Source organism: Schistocerca serialis, chromosome 8, assembly GCF_023864345.2.
Source record: "Schistocerca serialis cubense isolate TAMUIC-IGC-003099 chromosome 8, iqSchSeri2.2, whole genome shotgun sequence".
Taxonomy (NCBI): Eukaryota; Metazoa; Arthropoda; class Insecta; order Orthoptera; family Acrididae; genus Schistocerca; species Schistocerca serialis.
The window spans coordinates 552073243-552092995 of NC_064645.1; the positions used below are offsets into that span (position 1 = coordinate 552073243).

Consider the following 19753-nt stretch of genomic DNA (forward strand, 5'->3'; position numbering starts at 1 on the left):
CATAAGGCGAATGATGCCCTTAGGGAAACGGCAGCAAGGGACAGGAAAGGACACCAGGTGCAGTCAGTATATATGCCTGGGGTCCTCATTCAGCTTGCGGAAGAGGCTATTATAGCAGCCATTGAAGGAACAGGGTGCAACCAACTGCAGATTGTGGCATATGATGCATGTTGTCTGGGCTCTGAGATCATTCTTGCATCATTCCAGCGATTGGAAGAGGAGATTGAGAAGACGAGCCTTGCGCATGGAGTTTCAGTAAAGCTGGCAATCTGCAGCATTGTCCCTGGAACTAATTGTGGGCCTTTGATTCTGAGTCAAGTGGAAGGACTGAACCCAAGACTTCAAAAGTTCTGTGACAAGCTAGGCTGTGACTACCTGGGCTTGTGCCATAGGGTTGAGGACTGTAGGGTCCCTCTAAATGGGTCAGGTGTGCACTACAAATTAGAGGCTGCCATCAGGTAGCTGACTGTGTGTGGAGTGCATACATGGGTCTTTTTGGATTAGGTGACTCTCCATCCATTCCAGATAATGACAACTGTCGGAAACCCAGAAGTATCAGTGTAAAATTGAAAGAAATGCCTCCCACAGGTGAGAGTATTAAAATCCTAAAGGTTAACTGCCACAGCATTCGCAACAGAGTACCAGAGTGTAAAGTGCTCATGAAAAACAGTGAAGCTCACATAATACTAGGCACAGAAAGGTGGTTGAAACTTGAAATTGACAGCAGTGTATATCGAAAGACTAGACAAATGGAAAATGGAGGTGGTATGTTTTTCGCAGAGACAAGAAACTCAAATCCACTGAGGTAGAAATTGAAGCTGCATGTGAGATTGTTTGGGCAAGAGTCAGTGTCAGCAGTGGGCATAAAAAGATAATTGGATACTTTTATCACCCACTAGACTCATCTCGTGATGTAACCAAAAACTTTAGAGAAAACCTCAGTTCATTTGCACAAAAGTTCCCCAATCGTACTGTAATCATCGGTGAAGATTTAAACATCCAACAATCAATTGGGAAAATTGCAGTTTTGTTAGTGGTGGACATGATGAGACATCCTGTGAAACTTTATCAAATGCCTTCTCTGGAGACTACCTAGTACAGGTAGTTAAGGAACCCCTTTCATGATGGAAATATTTTGTATCTAACGGCAAAAAAAGTAGACCTAATCTCTTTGAGGATATTCATATCGAAACTTGGATCAGTGACCATGTTGTGGTTGTGACAACAATGTTTAGCAAAAGTACAAAGGACAACTAAAACAAGCAGAAAGATATATATGTTTGGTAAACTAGATAAGAAATCAGTAGTATTATATCTCAGCGAGGAACTCTAAACTTTCAGCATAAGGAAGGGGCATGTATAGGAACTCTGCATCAAGTTTAAAAGAATAGTTGGCCATGCACTGGATAGATATGTACCCAGTAGAACAGTTTATAATGGGAGGGAACCTCCACCGTATACAGTCACTGTAAAGAAACTTATAAAGAAACCGAGATTACTGCATAATAGGTGTAAAACATAGCATGGGGCTATAGAGAGAGATGGTGAAAGAGATGCACTTAGCTGTCAAGAGAGTAATGCATGATGCCGTCAGTGACTACTGTAGCAGAATATTGTCAACTGATCTTTCATAGAACCCATATGTAAAGGCTGCTAGTAGCATCAAAGTTAGTGTCCAGTCCCTAATGAACAAGATGAATGAGACAGGAGCTGAAATTGAGGGTAGCAAAGCAAAAGCAGAAATGCTTAACTCTTCATTTTCAAATGTTCCTATACAAAGGAAGACCCAGGAAAATTGCCCCAGTTTAGTCCTTGTACCACAAAAAAGATGAATGAAATAAGTATAAGTGTTAGTGGTGTTGAGAAAAAGCTGAAATTTTAAAAATTGATCAAAGCTCCAGGGCCTGATGGAATCCCTGTCAGATTCTATACTGAATTTGCCACTGAATTAGATCCTCTTCTAACTATAATCTATTATAGATATCTTGAACAAAGAACTGTGCCCAGTTCTTGGAAAAAGACACTGGTCACACTTGTCTACAGAACGGGTAGTAGAAGTGAACCACAAAACTACCATCCAATATCCTTGACATCACTTTGTTGTAGAACCTTAGAATATATTCTGAGCTCAAAGATAATGAGGTATCTTGAACTGAATGACCTCCTCAATGCCAACCAGCATGGATTTCAAAAACATTGATCATGTGAAACTCAATTTGCACTTTCCTCACATGGCACACTGAAAGCTTTGGATCAAGGCCAATGCTGTATTTCTTTATTTCTGAAAGCCATTTGATTCAGTATCACACCTACACTTATTGTCAAAATTACAGTCTTATGGCGTATCAAGTGAAATTTGTGACTGGATTGAGGACTTTTTGGTGGGGAGGACACAGCATATTGTCTTGGATGGAGAGTCATTGTCAGATGTAGAAGTAACTTTGGGTGTGCCCCAGGGAAGAATATTGGGACCCTTGCTGTTCATGTTTTATGTTAATGACTTTACAGACAATATTAATAGTAAAATCAGACTTTTTACAGATGATGCAGTTATATATCATGATATACTATCTGAAAGAAGTTGCATAAATATTCAGTCAGATCTTGATAAGATTTAAAAGTGGTGCAGAGAGTGCCAACTTGCTTTAAATGTCCATGAATGTAAAATTTTGCACTTCCCAAATGAAGAAACATAGTATCCTATGACTGTAATTTCAGTGAGTCACTATTGGAAGCTGCCAACTCATTCAAATATCTGGGTGTAACACTTTGTAGAGATATGAAATGGACTGATCACATAGATTCAGTCAGGGGTAAAGCAGGTGGTAGACTTTGGTTTATTGGTAGAATACTGAGGAAGTGCAGTCTATCTACAAAGCAGATTGCTTACAAATCACTTGTGCGACCGGTTCTATAATATTGCTCAAGCATGTGGAGACCCATACCACATAGGACTATCATGGGATATTGAATGTATACAGAGAAGGGCAGCACAAATGGTCACAGGTTTGTTTAATCCATGGGAGAGTGTCACAGAGATACTGAAGGAACTGAACTGGGAGACTCTTAAAGATAGACGTAAACTATCCCAAGAAAGTCTTTTAACAAAGTTTCAAGAACCTGCTTTAAACAATTAGTCTAGGAATAATCTACAATGCCCTGTCTGTCATTCACATAGGGATCATGAAGATAAGATTAGAATAAATACTGCACACACAGAGCCATTGAAACAGAAAAAAAGCTTGTAGTATACAGTATACTTGGCTCTTCTGTTAAGTCTATATACTATAATTAGTAATTGATCTGCTCTTATAATAATAGTCTTGGTCTTATAGTATGAACTATAATATACAAGAAATGAAAAATTGATACTGCTGATAGAAATGTGGAAAAATACCCTATACTCTCTTACCTTTTTGGAACCATTAGTTCTGTCCTTGAGATAAAGAGAGAGGGATGGGCCAAGGAAGGTTAGAAAAGAAGAGCATGTCACTCAGACCTCAGGATGAGAGGGATCTACCTCTCTTAGATTAGATTAGATTAGATTAATACTAGTTCCATGGATCATGAACACGATATTTCGTAATGATGTGGAACGAGTCGAATTTTCCAATACATGACATAATTGGGTTAATTTAACAACATACTTAAGTTAATATAGCAACTTTATTTTTTTTGTGTTTTTTTTGTGTTTTTTTTTATTTTTATTTTTTAAGGATGAAGTTAATCATTTGCATACTGGGGTCCGAATGACTTTCTCTTCCATTTTAACCATCCCCAACCTATCCCTCTCACATCCCCAAGGAGGGACTAATAGTTTAGAATGGTAGAATAGTGTTCTGTATTTTTGTATGTACCTCTTGACAGCATCAATATTTTGCCTCCTGAAAATAACTGACCAGCAGTTCTCTGTTATATTTTTTTTTCCTTGAGTGAATTTTCCTTTTGATAAAAATATTGTTTTAAAGACAAGAAAATGACAAATGATACGAAATGTATCACTTAAATATCACAATACAAATTTTAAAAATATATCACAGGTGCTCTACAGCGACAACAATAATTCAACACTGCGATTCAACATGTACGCTGCACCTGGTGAACGACTTCTGACTATCAACTGCGCTCGAGTCACATCTATCAACAATTATGCTGAGAATGGCATTGTGCATATCATTGACCGTGTCATCCGACCTGTCACTCGTACTATTGGACAACTCATTACAGAAGATGCCCAGTTTACTCGACTCAGAGAATGTGAGTATCCATATCACTTAAAGGGATTTCTTTCAGATACTAAAGGTAATCATCTGTGTTATTTTGTACAGAGTATATGCAACAACCACGAGGCTGTGAAAAAACTATAATCCCATGAAAGAAGCTTGTTAAATTTCCGTTACATGAGAAATCTCGCAAATCTAAAGGCTGTCAATTCAACTAAATGCCTAGGAATTACAATTACAAACAACTCAAATTGGAATTATTTCATAGATAATGTTGTGTGTGTGTGTGTGTGTGGGGGGGGGGGGGGGGGGGGGTGGAGAAGGCAAACCGAAGAATGTGATTTATTGGCAGATTACTTAGAAAATGCAACAGGTGTACTAAAGGGACTGCCTGCACTGTGCTTATCTGTCATCTGCTAGAGTATTGTTTTGCAATAGGGGATCCTTACCGGATTTCCTTGGTAGGGAGGACACAGCATGTTATCTTGGATGTCAAGTTGATGGCAGACAAAGTAACTTCTGGTGTGGCCCAGGAAGTCTGCTCGACTCTTGCTGGCTATGTTGCATATTAATGACCTTACTGTTAATATTAACAGTAACCTCAAAATTTTCACAAATGATGTGGTTATCTGCAAATTAAGTGCTGTCTGAAAAAAAGCCATACAAATATTCAGTCGAATTTTGATATGATTTTTAAGTGGTGCCGCGAATGCCATCTTGCTTAAGTTGTTCTGAAATTTAAAATTGTGCACTTCTCAAAATGAAAAATCTGCATCCTTTGACTACAGTATCAATGAGTCACAACTGAAATCGGAGAAATGCATTTAGCCTACTAGTGCAACCAATCCTAGAATTTAGTTCAACGTGTGGAGCATATACCAAATAAAACTAACAAGGAATATTAAATGAATAGTCACAGGTTTGTTTGAGCCATAGGAGAATGTCATGGAGATGCCGAGGACAGTTGAAGGTAGATGGATACTATCCTGTGAAAGCTTGCTTACAAAGTTTCAATAACTAGCTTTAAGTGATGAGTGTATACATATACTGGAAGCCTCTATGTAACCATCTTCGATTGTTATATTGTAATTAGACATTTGTCCAAGTTTATATTATTATTATTATTATTATTATTACTATCTTCACTTTCTCAGACGTTAAGTCCGGTTAAAAATGGAGTGACGCGGACCTTGATCAAGCGTCACTTCCTTTTAACTGTACGGTATGTGTTATATTGCATTTAGGAACTTTCGGGTAATTGAACATGTATCAATAATTACGGATTTCTGTAGCTGTATATATATGTTTATTATTATTATTATTATTATTATTATTATTGTGTTAACACTAACAACACTAATTGCATGTAAATATGCTTAAAGGTGGAATAAAACATTTGTAATATCATTCCCACAGGAATCACTAAGGCAAGATTAGACTAATTAAAACATGCACATAGGTTTTTAAGCAACCATTTCCCATGCACACTACATTAATGGAACAGAAAGAAATCCTAATACCTGGTTCAGTGTGAAGTACCCTTACCATGCACTTGACAGTGATTTGCAGAGTGTGGATGTAGATGTAGCTGTGATTTATTTATCTTACCATAAGATAAATAAAATAAATTGCAGCTACTGTGAAATACAATGATGTCCCTAAAATTTACAAATGTTGTAAAGATCAGCATACAGAAATGATTAACTATATTGTATTAATTCTTTATGGTTGTACTACTGAAAGTCCTTCACGTGAAGTGCTGTAGTTGACAGACTGCTTGTGTTCACTCAAAGTGACATCACTAACAGAAACATTTGTGCAACCACTGTTCTTTCCAAGGAGGAGGCTGATCTACAAAGAACTCAGAATAGATATAACATCAAGAAATTAATGTTATACTATATATAAAAAATGAATATTTGTTTGTTTGTCTTCCACGCATTCCCATACAAATCATCTGATTAAGTTGAAACACTGGCGAGTTGTTGCCCTCTTGCCTGCAAAGGTTTCTGTTGGGGTAAGAACTACCTACCCCATCTGTAGGGGTGGTAGTGAAAAGGAGTGATACAGAAGCTCAACTCTGGGCAGCTGGAGAAATTTAAATCAGATTCTGTATATACATGCCTCATTATTTGTATAAAGATAATGTACGGTTAATTTACCGCAACCACTCCTTGTGGTGGGAGTGAGGCTGAGAAGATATGACATGTAAAAATATTTAAATATTTGATATTGACAGTCATGATGACATACAACTCCCAGAGTTGGTGTGGGAGGGGGAAGAGGGGTGGGTGGTTTGGAATGTGAAGTCAGAGACATACCAGCATATTTCTATAAAGCATGAAGGAATTTCTATCAAAACTGTCATCCATTTCACTTGCCATCTGGAAAAATTTACTGTTATAGTAAGACACCCTTGGCATTCCTATGGCTGTGGGTTTGGGGTGAAAAGATGCAACATAAAAGCATAAGTCAGGAATGTCTGGAACAACCCCAATCACATTTAGTATATACATAACTCATTATTTGCACAGATATATTGTGGGAGTAAGATACCCCTACTACTGGTGACTGTACCTTTTTGTAAAAGGTGACCCACACCCAGTACTAGTTTATCATGAGTGATAAGTATACAAGGTGCTATTGGGAAACAGTGCAGGCTATTTTAGTCTGCATTCCAAGCAGAGTCCAGTCCAAGTCATATCAAAGTTCTGTGTACAGGGTGCCTGTATAAACTAGAGACAACTAAATATCTCCAAAACAATACATCATATGAAAAAAATGGTCTAGGTGAAAAGTTAAAATAGTAAAGGGGACTTCTACATCTATATCTACATCTATATGTACATCTACATCCATACTCCACAAGCCACCTGACGGTGTGTGGCGGAAGGTACCCTGAGTACCTCTATCGGTTCTCCCTTCTATTCCAGTCTCGTATTGTTCGTGGAAAGAAGGATTGTCGGTATGCTTCTGTGTGGGCTCTAATCTCTCTGATTTTATCCTCATGGTCTCTTCGCGAGATATACATAGGAGGGAGCAATATACTGCTTGACTCTTCGGTGAAGGTATGTTCTCGAAACTTTAACAAAAGCCCATACCGAGCTACTGAGTGTCTTTCCTGCAGAGTCTTCCACTGGAGTTTATCTATCATCTCAGTAATGCTTTTGCGATTACTAAATGATCCTGTAACGAAGCGCGCTGCTCTCCATTGGATCTTCTCTATCTCTTCTGTCAACCCTATCTGGTACGGATCCCACACTGTTGAGCAGTATTCAAGCAGTGGGCGAACAAGCGTACTGTAACCTACTTCCTTTGTTTTTGGATTGCGTTTTCTTAGGATTCTTCCAATGAATCTCAGTCTGGCATCTGCTTTACCGACGATCAACTTTATATGATCATACCATTTTAAATCACTCCTAATGCGTACTCCCAGATAATTTATGGAATTAACTGCTTCCAGTTGCTGGCCTGCTATTTTGTAGCAAAATGATAAGGGAACTACCTTTCTATGTATTCGCAGCACATTACACTTGTGTACATTGAGATTCAATTGCCATTCCCTGCACAATGCGTCTATTCGCTGCAGATCCTCCTGCATTTCAGTACAATTTTCCATTGTTACAACCTCTCGATACACCACAGCATCATCTGCAAAAAGCGTCAGTGAACTTCCGATGTCATCCACAAAGTCATTTATGTACATTGTGAATAGCAATGGTCCTATGACACTCCCCTGCAGTGCACCTGAAATCACTCTTACTTCAGAAGACTTCTCTCCATTGAGAATGACATGCTGCATTCTGTTATCTAGGAACTCTTCAATCCAATCACACAATTGGTCTGATAGTCCACGTGCTCTTACTTTGTTCATTAAACGACTGTGGGGAACTGTATCGAATGCCTTGCGGAAGTCCAGAAACACGGCATCTACCTGTGAACCCATGTCTATGGCTCTATGAGTCTCTTGGACGAATAGCGCAAGCTGGGTTTCAGACGACCGGCTTTTTCAAAACCCATGCTGATTCCTACAGAGTAGATTTCTAGTCTCCAGAAAAGTCATTATACTCGAACATAATACGTGTTCCAAAATTCTACAACTGATCAACGTTAGAGATGTAGTTCTATAGTTCTGCACATCTGTTCGACGTCCCTTCTTGAAAACAGGGATGACCTGTGCCCTTTTCCAATCTTTTGGAATGCTACGCTCCTCTAGAGACCTACGGTACACCGCTGCAAGAAGGGGGGCAAGTTCCTTTGCGTACTCTGTGTAAAATTGAACTGGTATCCCATCAGGTCCAGCGGCCTTTCCTCTTTTGAGCGATTTTAATTGTTTCTCTATCCCTCTGTTGTCTATTTCGATATCTACCATTTTGTCATCTGTGCGACAATCTAGAGAAGGAACTAAAGTGCAGTCTTCCTCTGTGAAACAGCTTTGGAAAAAGACATTTAGTATTTCGGCCTTTAGTCTGTCATCCTCTGTTTCAGTACCATTTTGGTCACAGAGTGTCTGGACATTTTGTTTTGATCCACCTACCGCTTTGACATAAGACCAAAATTTCTTAGGATTTTCTGCCAAGTCAGTACATTGAACTTTACTTTCGAAATCATTGATCGCCTCTCGCATAGCCCTCCTCTCACTACAATTCGCTTTGCGTGATTTTTGTTTGTCTGCAAGGCTTTGGCTTTGTTTATGTTTGCTGTGAAGTTCCCTTTGCTTCCGCAGCAATTTTCTAACTCGGTTGTTGTACCACGCTGGCTCCTTTCCATCTCTTATGGTCTTGCTTGGCGCATACTCATCTAACACACATTGTACGATGGTTGTGAACTTTGTCCACTGATCCTCAACACTATCTGTACTTGAGACAAAACTTTTGTCTTGAGCCGTCAGGTACTCTGATGTCTGCTTTTTGTCACTTTTGCTAAACAGAAAAATCTTCCTACCTTTTTTAATATTTCTATTTATTGCTGAAATCATCGATGCAGTAACCGCTTTATGATCCCTGATTCCCTGTTCTGCGTTAACTGTTTCAAATAGTTCGGGTCTGTTTGTCACCAGAAGGTCTAATATGTTCTCGCCACGAGTCGGTTCTCTGTTTAACTGCTCAAGGTAGTTTTCAGATAAAGCACTTAAAAAAATTTCACTGGGTTCTTTGTCCCTGCCATCCGTTATGAACGTTTGAGTCTCCCAGTCTATATCCGGCAAATTAAAATCTCCACCCAGAACTATAGCATGGTGGGGAAATCTACTCAAAATATTATCCAAATTATCCTTCAGGTTCTCAACCACAACAGCTGCTGAGCCAGGGGGCCTATAGAGACATCCAATTACCATGTCTGGGCCTGCTTTAACCGTGACCTTCACCCAAATTATTTAACATTTCGGATCTCCGGCAATTTCCTTCGATACTATTGCACTTCTTATCGCTATAAATACGTCTCCCCCTTCACTGTCCAGCCTGTCTCTGCAGTATACATTCCAATCTGAGTTTAGAATTTCATTACTGTTTACGTCTGGTTTCAGCCAACTTTCTGTCGCTAGTACTATATAGGCATTGTGACCGTTTATTAATGAGAGCAGTTCTGGGTCCTTTCTATAGACGCTCCTGCAGTTTACTATTAGCACATTAATATTGTTATTCCCTGTTGCATTTTGCCTACTCCTACCTTGCCGCGTCTCAGGAGGCGTCTTGTCGGGCCTAGGGAGGGAATTCTCTAACCTAAAAAACCCACATGTGCACTCCACACGTACTCCGCTACCCTTGTAGCCGCTTCCGGCATGTAGTGCACGCCTGACCTATTCAGGGGGACCCTACATTTCTCCACCCGATAGCGGAGGTCGAGAAATTTGCACCCCAGATCTCCACAGAATCGTCTGAGCCTCTGGTTTAAGCCTTCCACTCAGCTCCAAACCAGAGGACCGCGATCGATTCTGGGAACGATACTACAAATAGTTAGCTCTGATTCCACCCCGCGAGCGAGGCTTTCTGCCTTCACCAATTCCGCCAACCGCCTGTACGAACTGAGGACGACCTCTGAACCCAGACGGCAGGAGTCATTGGTGCTGACATGAGCAACAATTTGCAGTCGGGTGCACCCAGTGCTCTCTATCGCCGCCGGCAGGGCCTCCTCCACATCTCGGATGAGACCCCCTGGCAAGCAGACAGAGAGAACACTGGCCTTCTTCCCCGACCTTTCCGCTATTTCTCTAAGGGGCTCCATCACCCGCCTAATGTTGGAGCTCCCTATAACTAATAAACTCCTCCCCCCGTGTGCCTGCTCGGACCTTGCCGAAGGAGCGGCCACATGTCCACTCACAGGCAGAGCGGGCGACGCCACACGGCCAGCCTCCACATTGACCCTCCGCCTCGTGCGCCGTAAACGCTGCTGAACCCGCCACTCCCCTTGGGGAGAGGTTGGCCCAACAACGCCTGGTACCCGCGAAGATGTCTCGACAGCAGGGTGAAGCAGGTAACACCTGGCGTGTACCATGCTACAACTGACCACCTCCTAACTATCTGTCCTGTGTAGGTGGGATCTACCTTGTATTTTCAAACGGATCACCCCATTCTTATTGCATATTTGAATTCTACTCCAAAGAATACATACAGTTTACTGAAACAGCCGTTTTCCATTCATGGTAGAAGACACTGTAATCAACAAATATCAAGTGTGCCTTTTTTTGCAAATAAGAACTGATGCATTTGATTCTATATTTCATTTATGATGTAAATGTAAACCTTTGTGTTCACGTGGTTGATATTTATGTTTGACATTTAGTTTAGTGTTGCTGTTTGGTTGTGCAGTACAATATGGGTAGCTGTTTTGATGTCTGGTTAGAAACTGTGTAGCATTATTCAGGAATGACATGGATGTAACAGTTTGTTCCCATCGGTGTGCTTGATATCAGTGAGTCCCCTTACCTCTCATCATCGGGATGCTTGATTTCGGTCAGTTCCTATGCCTCTCACTGCTGGGGTGCTTCATTTTGGTGAGTACCCATGGCAGGTGCACCTGTTACTATCACTTCATGGACATTTTACCTTATTGCAATGGTTATGGGTTGTATTGTGCCAGTAGTCGTGTAGCAGTGAGCGCAGGAGTTTGGCTGTTGGATGGAAATGTACCGAAATCGATCACCTTGATTGTGGGATTTAACAATGTCCACCAAAATGAAGCATTCCATCGATTGGGGCTCATCACAATGAATCCCATAGGGAACAGCAGTCTAAGTTGCTATACAAGTAGCTTATTTGCCAGAAATGTCACATTTGCAACACTCAACTAATTTTTCAAACATTGATATAAACCACCAGAACACAAAGATTTAAATTTACAACATAAACAAAATGTAGAGTCAAATCAAATGTGTCAGTTCTTAGTTGCAAAACAGCCACACTTGATATTTGTTGTTTACAGTGCTGTCTACCATGAATGGAAAACAATGATTTGAGTAATGTATTTTTTGGCATATAATTCCAATATGCAATAAAATAAGGGTTTGCCATTTGAAAATATGAAGTTGACTCTGTCCAAGCATGAGGAGTGGTTAGGAGGTGGCCAGTTGTAGCACAAACAGATGTCCCCTTTACTGGTATTAACTTGTCTTGTAGAACATTTTTTTTTATACAGTACATTGTTTTCAACATATTTAACTGTCTCATATTAAAACAAACAGCCTGTATTACAAATGGAGTCCACCACAATAGCACCATAGCCAATACGATAGCACTAAGGGTGTGCAGTCCACTACTTGCAGCATACACACAGCAAAGAGTGTCAGAGCTGCCGTGCGCCACTTTATTTGCTAAAGTCTGGCACGATCCCATCGGAGGGCATGCATGAGCATCAGAGTACAGGTGCTACAGTGGTTGATAGTAAAGTAACTTCAGTTTCTCAGTTTCCGTGGAACATCAGGTGGTGTCACCCCACTCTCCGAGCATTGACCACAGGGAGAGAACAATGTAGATAGTGTACGGTCCAGAGGAGCTGCCACCGGGAAAGATAGTGGGTCGATGTTCGTGGGTGTCTCTGCAAAAAGCCAGGGCAGGATGACACTCAGTAGGAGCTTCATGAGTCATTCCAGAACTAGAGGGTCCAGCAGGGATGGGGAAACTGGCAGCCACTTATTACGAGGATGGTGGAAGCAAATTTGATGTTGCTGGTGCCACAGAAATCTGTGGGCAGAGGGAAGGCCATGGGATATGTCATGGGCTCACAGTGGCTGGTGGTTGTCCCACAGATAAAACTCAGGGGCATCTGAGCTTGTGGGGCCCACACAGGGATGCCCAGCTGGAAGGGAGAAGCATCAGTGATTACATGCATCAGCAGCAGACACAAAATATTCAAGGGACAGCCATGAAGCTGATATAGAGAGTCTTACAAGTTGCCAGAAAACCACATTGGGTGTTAGGCATGCCTTGTCAGACATCGTTTTATTGCATGTGGTGGTCATGACATGATATCTCATGCGTCTAAGTCCATTGGCCGAGTGGCTGAAAATCAATTACATCCCTATTTGTTGGCTGTAAGAACACTTGTGCAAGTTGCATTTTAGTCCTTTGCTGTTTTACAAACTGTAAATCCAGAACTGTGAAGAGAGTCTATCGCAAAACTACTGTCCACTGTGAGTTTAGTTATAACTGGGAAATTTACTGGACAAGTGACTTTGATGTAGGTGAGTAAAACCAGAAGTTTTCCTAATGAGGGCCTCTGATAGTGTCCATAGGTCCACAGGTTTGTCTCAATTCCCTGACACCACTACAATATCTATATTGTGCACGGTTACTGTTCTTTTAAGTCTGAAAACTTCTACATGCTCCTGTCCAGAACTCCTCCAGAATTCCTCATTGATGTATCCTGCTACTGGCTCTTTACCTACGAGGTGCATTCAAGTTCTAAGGCCTCTGATTTTTTTTCTAATTAACTACTCACCCGAAATCGATGAAACTGACATTACTTCTCGACGTAATCGCCCTGCAGACGTACACATTTTTCACAACGCTGACGCCATGATTCCATGGCAGCGACAAAGGCTTCTTTAGGAGTCTGTTTTGACCACTGGAAAATCACTGAGGCAATAGCAGCACGGCTGGTGAATGTGCGGCCACGGAGAGTGTCTTTCATTGTTGGAAAAAGCCAAAAGTCACTAGGAGCCAGGTCAGGTGAGTAGGGAGCATGAGGAATCACTTCAAAGTTGTTATCACGAAGAAACTGTTGCGTAACGTTAGCTCGATGTGCGGGTGCGTTGTCTTGGTGAAACAGCACACGCGCAGCCCTTCCCGGACATTTTTGTTGCAGTGCAGGAAGGAATTTGTTGTTCAAAACATTTTCGTAGGATGCACCTGTTACCATAGTGCCCTTTGGAACGCAATGGGTAAGGATTACGCCCTCGCTGTCACAGAACATGTACACCATCATTTTTTCAGCACTGGCGATTACCCGAAATTTTTTTGGTGGCGGTGAATCTGTGTGCTTACATTGAGCTGACTGGCGCTTTGTTTCTGGATTGAAAAATGGCATCCACATCTCATCCATTGTCACAACCGATGAAAAGAAAGTCCCATTCATGCTGTCGTTGCACGTCAACATTGCTTGGCAACATGCCATACGGGCAGCCATGTGGTCGTCCGTCAGCATTCGTGGCACCCACCTGGATGACACTTTTCGCATTTTCAGGTTGTCATGCAGGATTGTGTGCACAGAACCCACAGAAATGCCAACTCTGGAGGCGATCTGTTCAACAGTCATTCGGCGATCCCCCAAAACAATTATCTCCACTTTCTCAATCATGTTGTCAGACCGGCTTGTGCGAGCCCGAGGTTGTTTCGCTTTGTTGTCACACGATGTTCTGCCTTCATTAAACTGTCGCTCCCACGAACGCACTTTCGACACATCCGTAACTCCATCACCACATGTCTCCTTCAACTGTCGATGAATTTCAGTTAGTTTCACAACACGCAAATTCAGAAAATGAATGATTGTACGCTGTTCAAGTAAAGAAAACGTCGCCATTTTAAGTATTTAAAACAGTTCTCATTCTCGCCGCTGGTGGTAAAATTCCATCTGCTGTACGATGCTGCCATCTCTGGGACGTATTGACAATGAATGCGGCCTCATTTTAAAACAATGCGCATGTTTCTATCTCTTTCCAGTCCAGAGAAAAAAAATCGGAGGCCTTAGAACTTGAATGCACCTCGTAGTTTCCACAGATATTGAAGAATAAAGAGTTTTATTTATTTGTATTAATTGAATTTATTTTTGTTAAATTGCTTTACCATTGGGTAATGAAAATACTTCTGTGCAGACTTTTGGGTACACTGTTTATTACAATGTGTATTTATTTTCTCTTCTCTTCTCCACAGTCTTGGAGCGTACAGGTCAAATGCAGCTTTTGAATGAACCTGGTCATCTGACACTGTTTGCACCTATTGATGTAGCTTTTGACAATATGGATCCTGCCATTCGTGACAGGCTGCTTTCCTCAGCATCCAATACCTGCCTGAAGAGTAAGTAACTGTGTTCATCGTTATTTCAATTGGAACAGTTCTGTGGGTCTACATACAAGAATTTAAAGCTATTATCCTGTTGCAGAACAGTGTATTACTTACAGAACCAGTAACATTACCTATAAGTTTATACATTCCATTATACTAAGAGAACCTTCTCCTTTCCCTTATTGATACATTTTCTTTGATGTTTGTCAAGTACTGATTATATTAGGGGATCATTTTCTGGAAAAGCACTGTCTTCTTCTTGATATGAATATTGATTCAAATGAAAATGTCAGACTATTGACTGAGAAATCTAATGACTTTTTTTTAGATGTCTTGGGTCACCATTTGCTGACACACACACTGTGTTCGTGTGCTGTAACACAGCGAGTAGCAACACACACTTCTGTTGGAACTCCTTTGATGCTAGAACGTTCTGAAGATGGAAAGCTGTTTGTGGGTTCTGGAACTCAAGTTGTAGCTCGTGATATAATGGGTACAAATGGAATTATACATGTTATTGAAGAAATTCTTCTTCCTGACTCAGGTACGACAAGAAATTGTAAATAAATCTTACGTTATATATAGATGCTAGTATATGCTCCCTATTGAGTAACAGTATACTGATTCTAAGACGCTGTAAATTCATAAATTTAGTTACTTTGTATAGTGACTATTACTTGTGACTAATATAAACAAAGTTTACAATTTATGTGTGTTGAACAACTGTAAATGAAGAGTTGTTGAAATAAATCTGATAAAATGGCAGTGGGGTTATAAAGGTAGAAAACACTTTGTGGATCATTGTATAACTTTATTTCCCAGGGATATAAGGGATTTATTGTGAATTAAGTTTCTGAGTGAGAGTGAGTAGGATAGTGTGGAATGAAGTACTATTTCTGGTGAGTTCAGCAACTTTTATCATTTTGTGTCTGTGTTCAGGACTGCCAGTTACAACTGTTTTGGAACGACAGAACCTAACACAGTTTGCTGGCCTGCTGAAGGAAGCTAGTCTGGCTGGTGTAATCGATTCAGCAGACAATGTGACTGTATTTGCCCCAAGTGATGATGCCCTGCGGCGTCCTGAAGCAGTTGCTGCAATTGAATTAGCAAGGAAAAGTCCTGAGGATCTGCGTAACTTGCTCCTCTTCCATACAGCAAAGCCTGAGGTGCATTCATGTGATATCACAAACAATAAAGAAATTGCATCTGGTTTGGAAGGCCATAGCCTCAGGATAAACCTATATGCTACTGTGAGTACTCATATTAATGTTGTGCTTTCTGCAAAATTAGCTTGCATATTTTTTGCCTTTATTTTATGAAAGCTGTATACTAGAATATGCATGAGCAGGATATTGCTGCAGTCAGTGGGTGTTTATTTATCAATAAATGGGTTAAGGTATTTACATCAGTTATCAAACTGCTGTCATGATATGGGGTTCCTTTGTTGTTCAATTTTTACCTTGACTTTGGGGGACGGTTCTTTATTGTATTTTTCTGTGTTTAGTCAGCCATTATACAAGAAGAATTAATTTACTATTTTCTAAATACCGACCAACTGAAATGAGCATATTGAATCTGGTGGGACAGTGGTTAAGAACTAGATGGATGGAAGATTTGAGACTTCATCTGATTATCCTACTGTAGGTTTTTCCTAGATCACTTCAAGAACATTCTTGAGTAATTATCGTCACAGCACCATCAGTGGTTTCATCATTTTTTATACTGTGTTCATCATAAAAACAAACTTGATGTAAACATTACAATATGTACTCTTCTATGTTTGGTAGATTTCATTTCAAGTGGAGCAGAAACCAAACTGTCTCAAGTATAGTAAAGTACATTTTATGGTGTGTATTATGCACACATTGACTCTGAGAGAATATGGGACAACAGCTTTACCTCCTCATTTAACTAACCTGCTGTGATGTGAACAGCTGCAATTAATATGTAAAAGAAATGAGCAGAGAAACAATATAGCTTCAGATGTTATTTAATTTTAAACGGAATGTGTCAAAACTCCAGCAATATGGTTCTTGGGAGACCACACAGAAAACATAACGTGCTCTCATTCCTAGCGAACATGGTATTGTAATTAAAAGCAAGAGTGATGAAAATTCGTATTTGAAACACAAGATAATTTTTCTGTGTGAGCTATGAGTGTTGTAAAATAATGTTGCAGGGATTTTATTGTATAGTTAAATATTGAAGCCACTGAAGGTATTACTTACAATATGGAATTCCTTTCATATGCAGTTCTGAGGAATACAGCAATGGAACTGTCATCTGTTATGTTGATAATGAGGTGGTTACCAATAAAACCCATGAAGCCATGCAAGCACCACATTTTCTCCTGTTCTTTTATGACGTGGTGTTGTGCATCATGCCATTCTTTGGCAATGGCATCTGACAGAGGTTCGTGCATTAGTTCCACTATGCCTGGCATCTTAAATGCCTAGTTATTCCTCACAATAAATTCCTTAAACTGGCTCCAGATCAATTCTATTTGGTTCTGATTGCAGTGGTATGGTAGAAAATGTAAAAATGCAGCATTTGAATAGAGTAATTGATGCCATAAAAATTACTGTTCTCCATGTTCTTCTTAAGTGAGACAACATATGTGGTATAAAACAGTGGACATAGTGCAAATAAAGAGTATTTGATTTTTATTTTGCCCCAAAATATTAATTTGCAATGTTTTCTTAATTTAAACAATCTTTACCAACAATCTTTTATAAAATGTCGATTATTAAGAATTTACATTTGCAATGAAAATTGGAATTTTAAGTGTGAGGTGTAATTCAAAACCAGAATATGCGAATTTTTCATAAAAGATGATGTTCAGTATATATTGATTAGCATATATGTGATGAAATATTTTCTTCAATTTCATTTCATTCAGTTCAAATACCTACACATTTAAATATAAAGGGCCACAGTGAGATCTGATCCAGTGATTCACAGAATACTGATTACCGTTTTCGTCCGCCCCCATAGCTGAGTAGTTAGTGCGACGGATGGTCATGCCGAGGGGGCATGGATTCGATTCCCGGCTGGGTCGGAGATCTTCGCCACTCAGGGACTGGATGTCATGTTGTCCTAATCATCATCATCTCATCTCTATCAACACACAAGTCGTCGAAGTGGCGTCAACTCAAAAGACTTGCACCAAGTGACTGGCCTACCCAACTGGAGTCCCTAGCCACACGACATTTCATTTTGTTTCACCATTCTCCAATGCTACTGATTAAGCCATGCTTCATGTTTACAAAATTGACTTAAACTTTGTAAATAATGTTTCTTGAAAAACTTCAAACCTGATTTTCTCTGTAATCTTGTGAAAATATTAAGAAAAACTTCTCACCATTTTCATGGTGTTCTACACATGTTTCATCAGGGGCAGGAAGCAGCATCAACTTTTTTTTCACAGTAGACGTTAACAGCGTCACACTCAGAGCACAACTAGCGTTTGCAGAGACTGTGACTGTTCATGATTTTTTAAAACTAAAAACCACACAGCCAATTCATAAGTAGGATCTATATTTAAGAGTAACATCACTAGTGTAAAGGTGTTACGGTTGCTGACCAATCCACACATTTGTGTTTGCTTATATCATGTTTATTCTTATGATGAACGGTGTATAGGTGATTTAATGCTATAACTTACAGAAAATCTTTGATTAAGCAAGATGTGCAGTTCTGAACTGATTATATCGACAAAAATAATCAACTCACCAAGTAGTGGCTAGAGAAACTCACTCAAAAGGTATTATGTATACTAGCTTTTGCAGCCAGTGGCTTCTTCTTCTGGCAGAAAGGTTGAAGAGGAAGGAACGGGGGTGAAGGATAAGGACCGGTAAGATTTAGGAAAAGGCTCACCATTCCTTTTCCTATACCCTTCTGCCAGAAGAAGGAGCCAATGGCTCTGAAAGCTTGCATATGTAATATCTTTTATGTGTGTGTTTTCCTGATGCTGCATGGCAAGTAGATTTTTTTATCTATCCAATGACAATATTCATTAGTATTTCTGACAATCATTCTTAGTAGTTGAGAAATATTTCTTTGTAAATATTGAATATAATAGAGGGAAACATTCCACGTGGGAAAAATATATCTAAAAACAAAGATGATGTGACTTACCAAACGAAAGCGCTGGCAGGTCGATAGACACACAAACATACACACAAAATTCAAGCTTTTGCAACCAACGGTTGCTTCATCAGGAAAGAGGGAAGGGAAGCAACCGTTGGTTGCGAAAGCTTGAATTTTGTGTGTATGTTTGTGTTTGTTTGTGTGTCTATCGACCTACCAGCACTTTCGTTTGGTAAGTCACATCATCTTTGTTTTTAGATGTGTAAATATTGAGTTTTACATAAGCAGATTGAAACCATTAATTTTGTAAATATGACTTTATAATGATGTGAAGGCACTTGTGATGCTATATTTATTAATTTTTTCCCCAGAAAGAATTTAAAAAATTTTGTGACAGCTTCGAACCATGTAAAATGGTCGCCTTTAGGTCAGGAACAGTGCACAGGTCTTAGCCTTGTTATAGATCACACATTGTCACTCACAGTGTGTGACAGATCATTGTCCTCAACAAGATTAAGACTGCCCATTTGATATGGTTGAAACTGGTAATTTCAAAAATTTAAATGTCAATGTGTCAAGAAGTAATTTTTGAACTCTTTTAAATGTTATACAACAAATGACCACCTGATAGATAGGAATCGGAGCTGTAACTGGAAAATAAATAATGTAAGGCTCCTGGAAAAGATGGCCACTGTCAAAAATTTGATGAAACTGTTGTAAATACTTTTGCGTGATAGAAGAAATTTCAAAAGAAATGAAGAATGTGCTCTTTTGCTATGCAAAGATGGTAGAAAAGATGCTACTGATAATGCAGATACCTCATTCTGGCCCTTGGCTTGAGAGATTTTGTAATAAAACTCTTCATTCTACAATGCAGGCTGAGCTTGATAACCAGCTGTATGAATATTAGATTGGGCACTGAAAGGACATAAAGGCATAGTATAG

The 19753-nt window shown here is 39.8% G+C and overlaps 1 protein-coding gene across 1 annotated transcript in view; it reads left to right on the forward strand.

Moving 5' to 3' along the window:
• The window catches only part of LOC126416217 (transforming growth factor-beta-induced protein ig-h3-like), a 114798-nt gene that overhangs the window by 85447 nt on the left and 9598 nt on the right, over positions 1-19753 (forward strand). Inside the window, exons 8-11 of the mRNA XM_050083813.1 lie at positions 4041-4257; positions 14588-14731; positions 15048-15263; positions 15659-15969. Of these exons, the coding sequence (XP_049939770.1) occupies positions 4041-4257; positions 14588-14731; positions 15048-15263; positions 15659-15969 (888 nt within the window). The remainder of the gene's footprint in view (positions 1-4040; positions 4258-14587; positions 14732-15047; positions 15264-15658; positions 15970-19753) is intronic.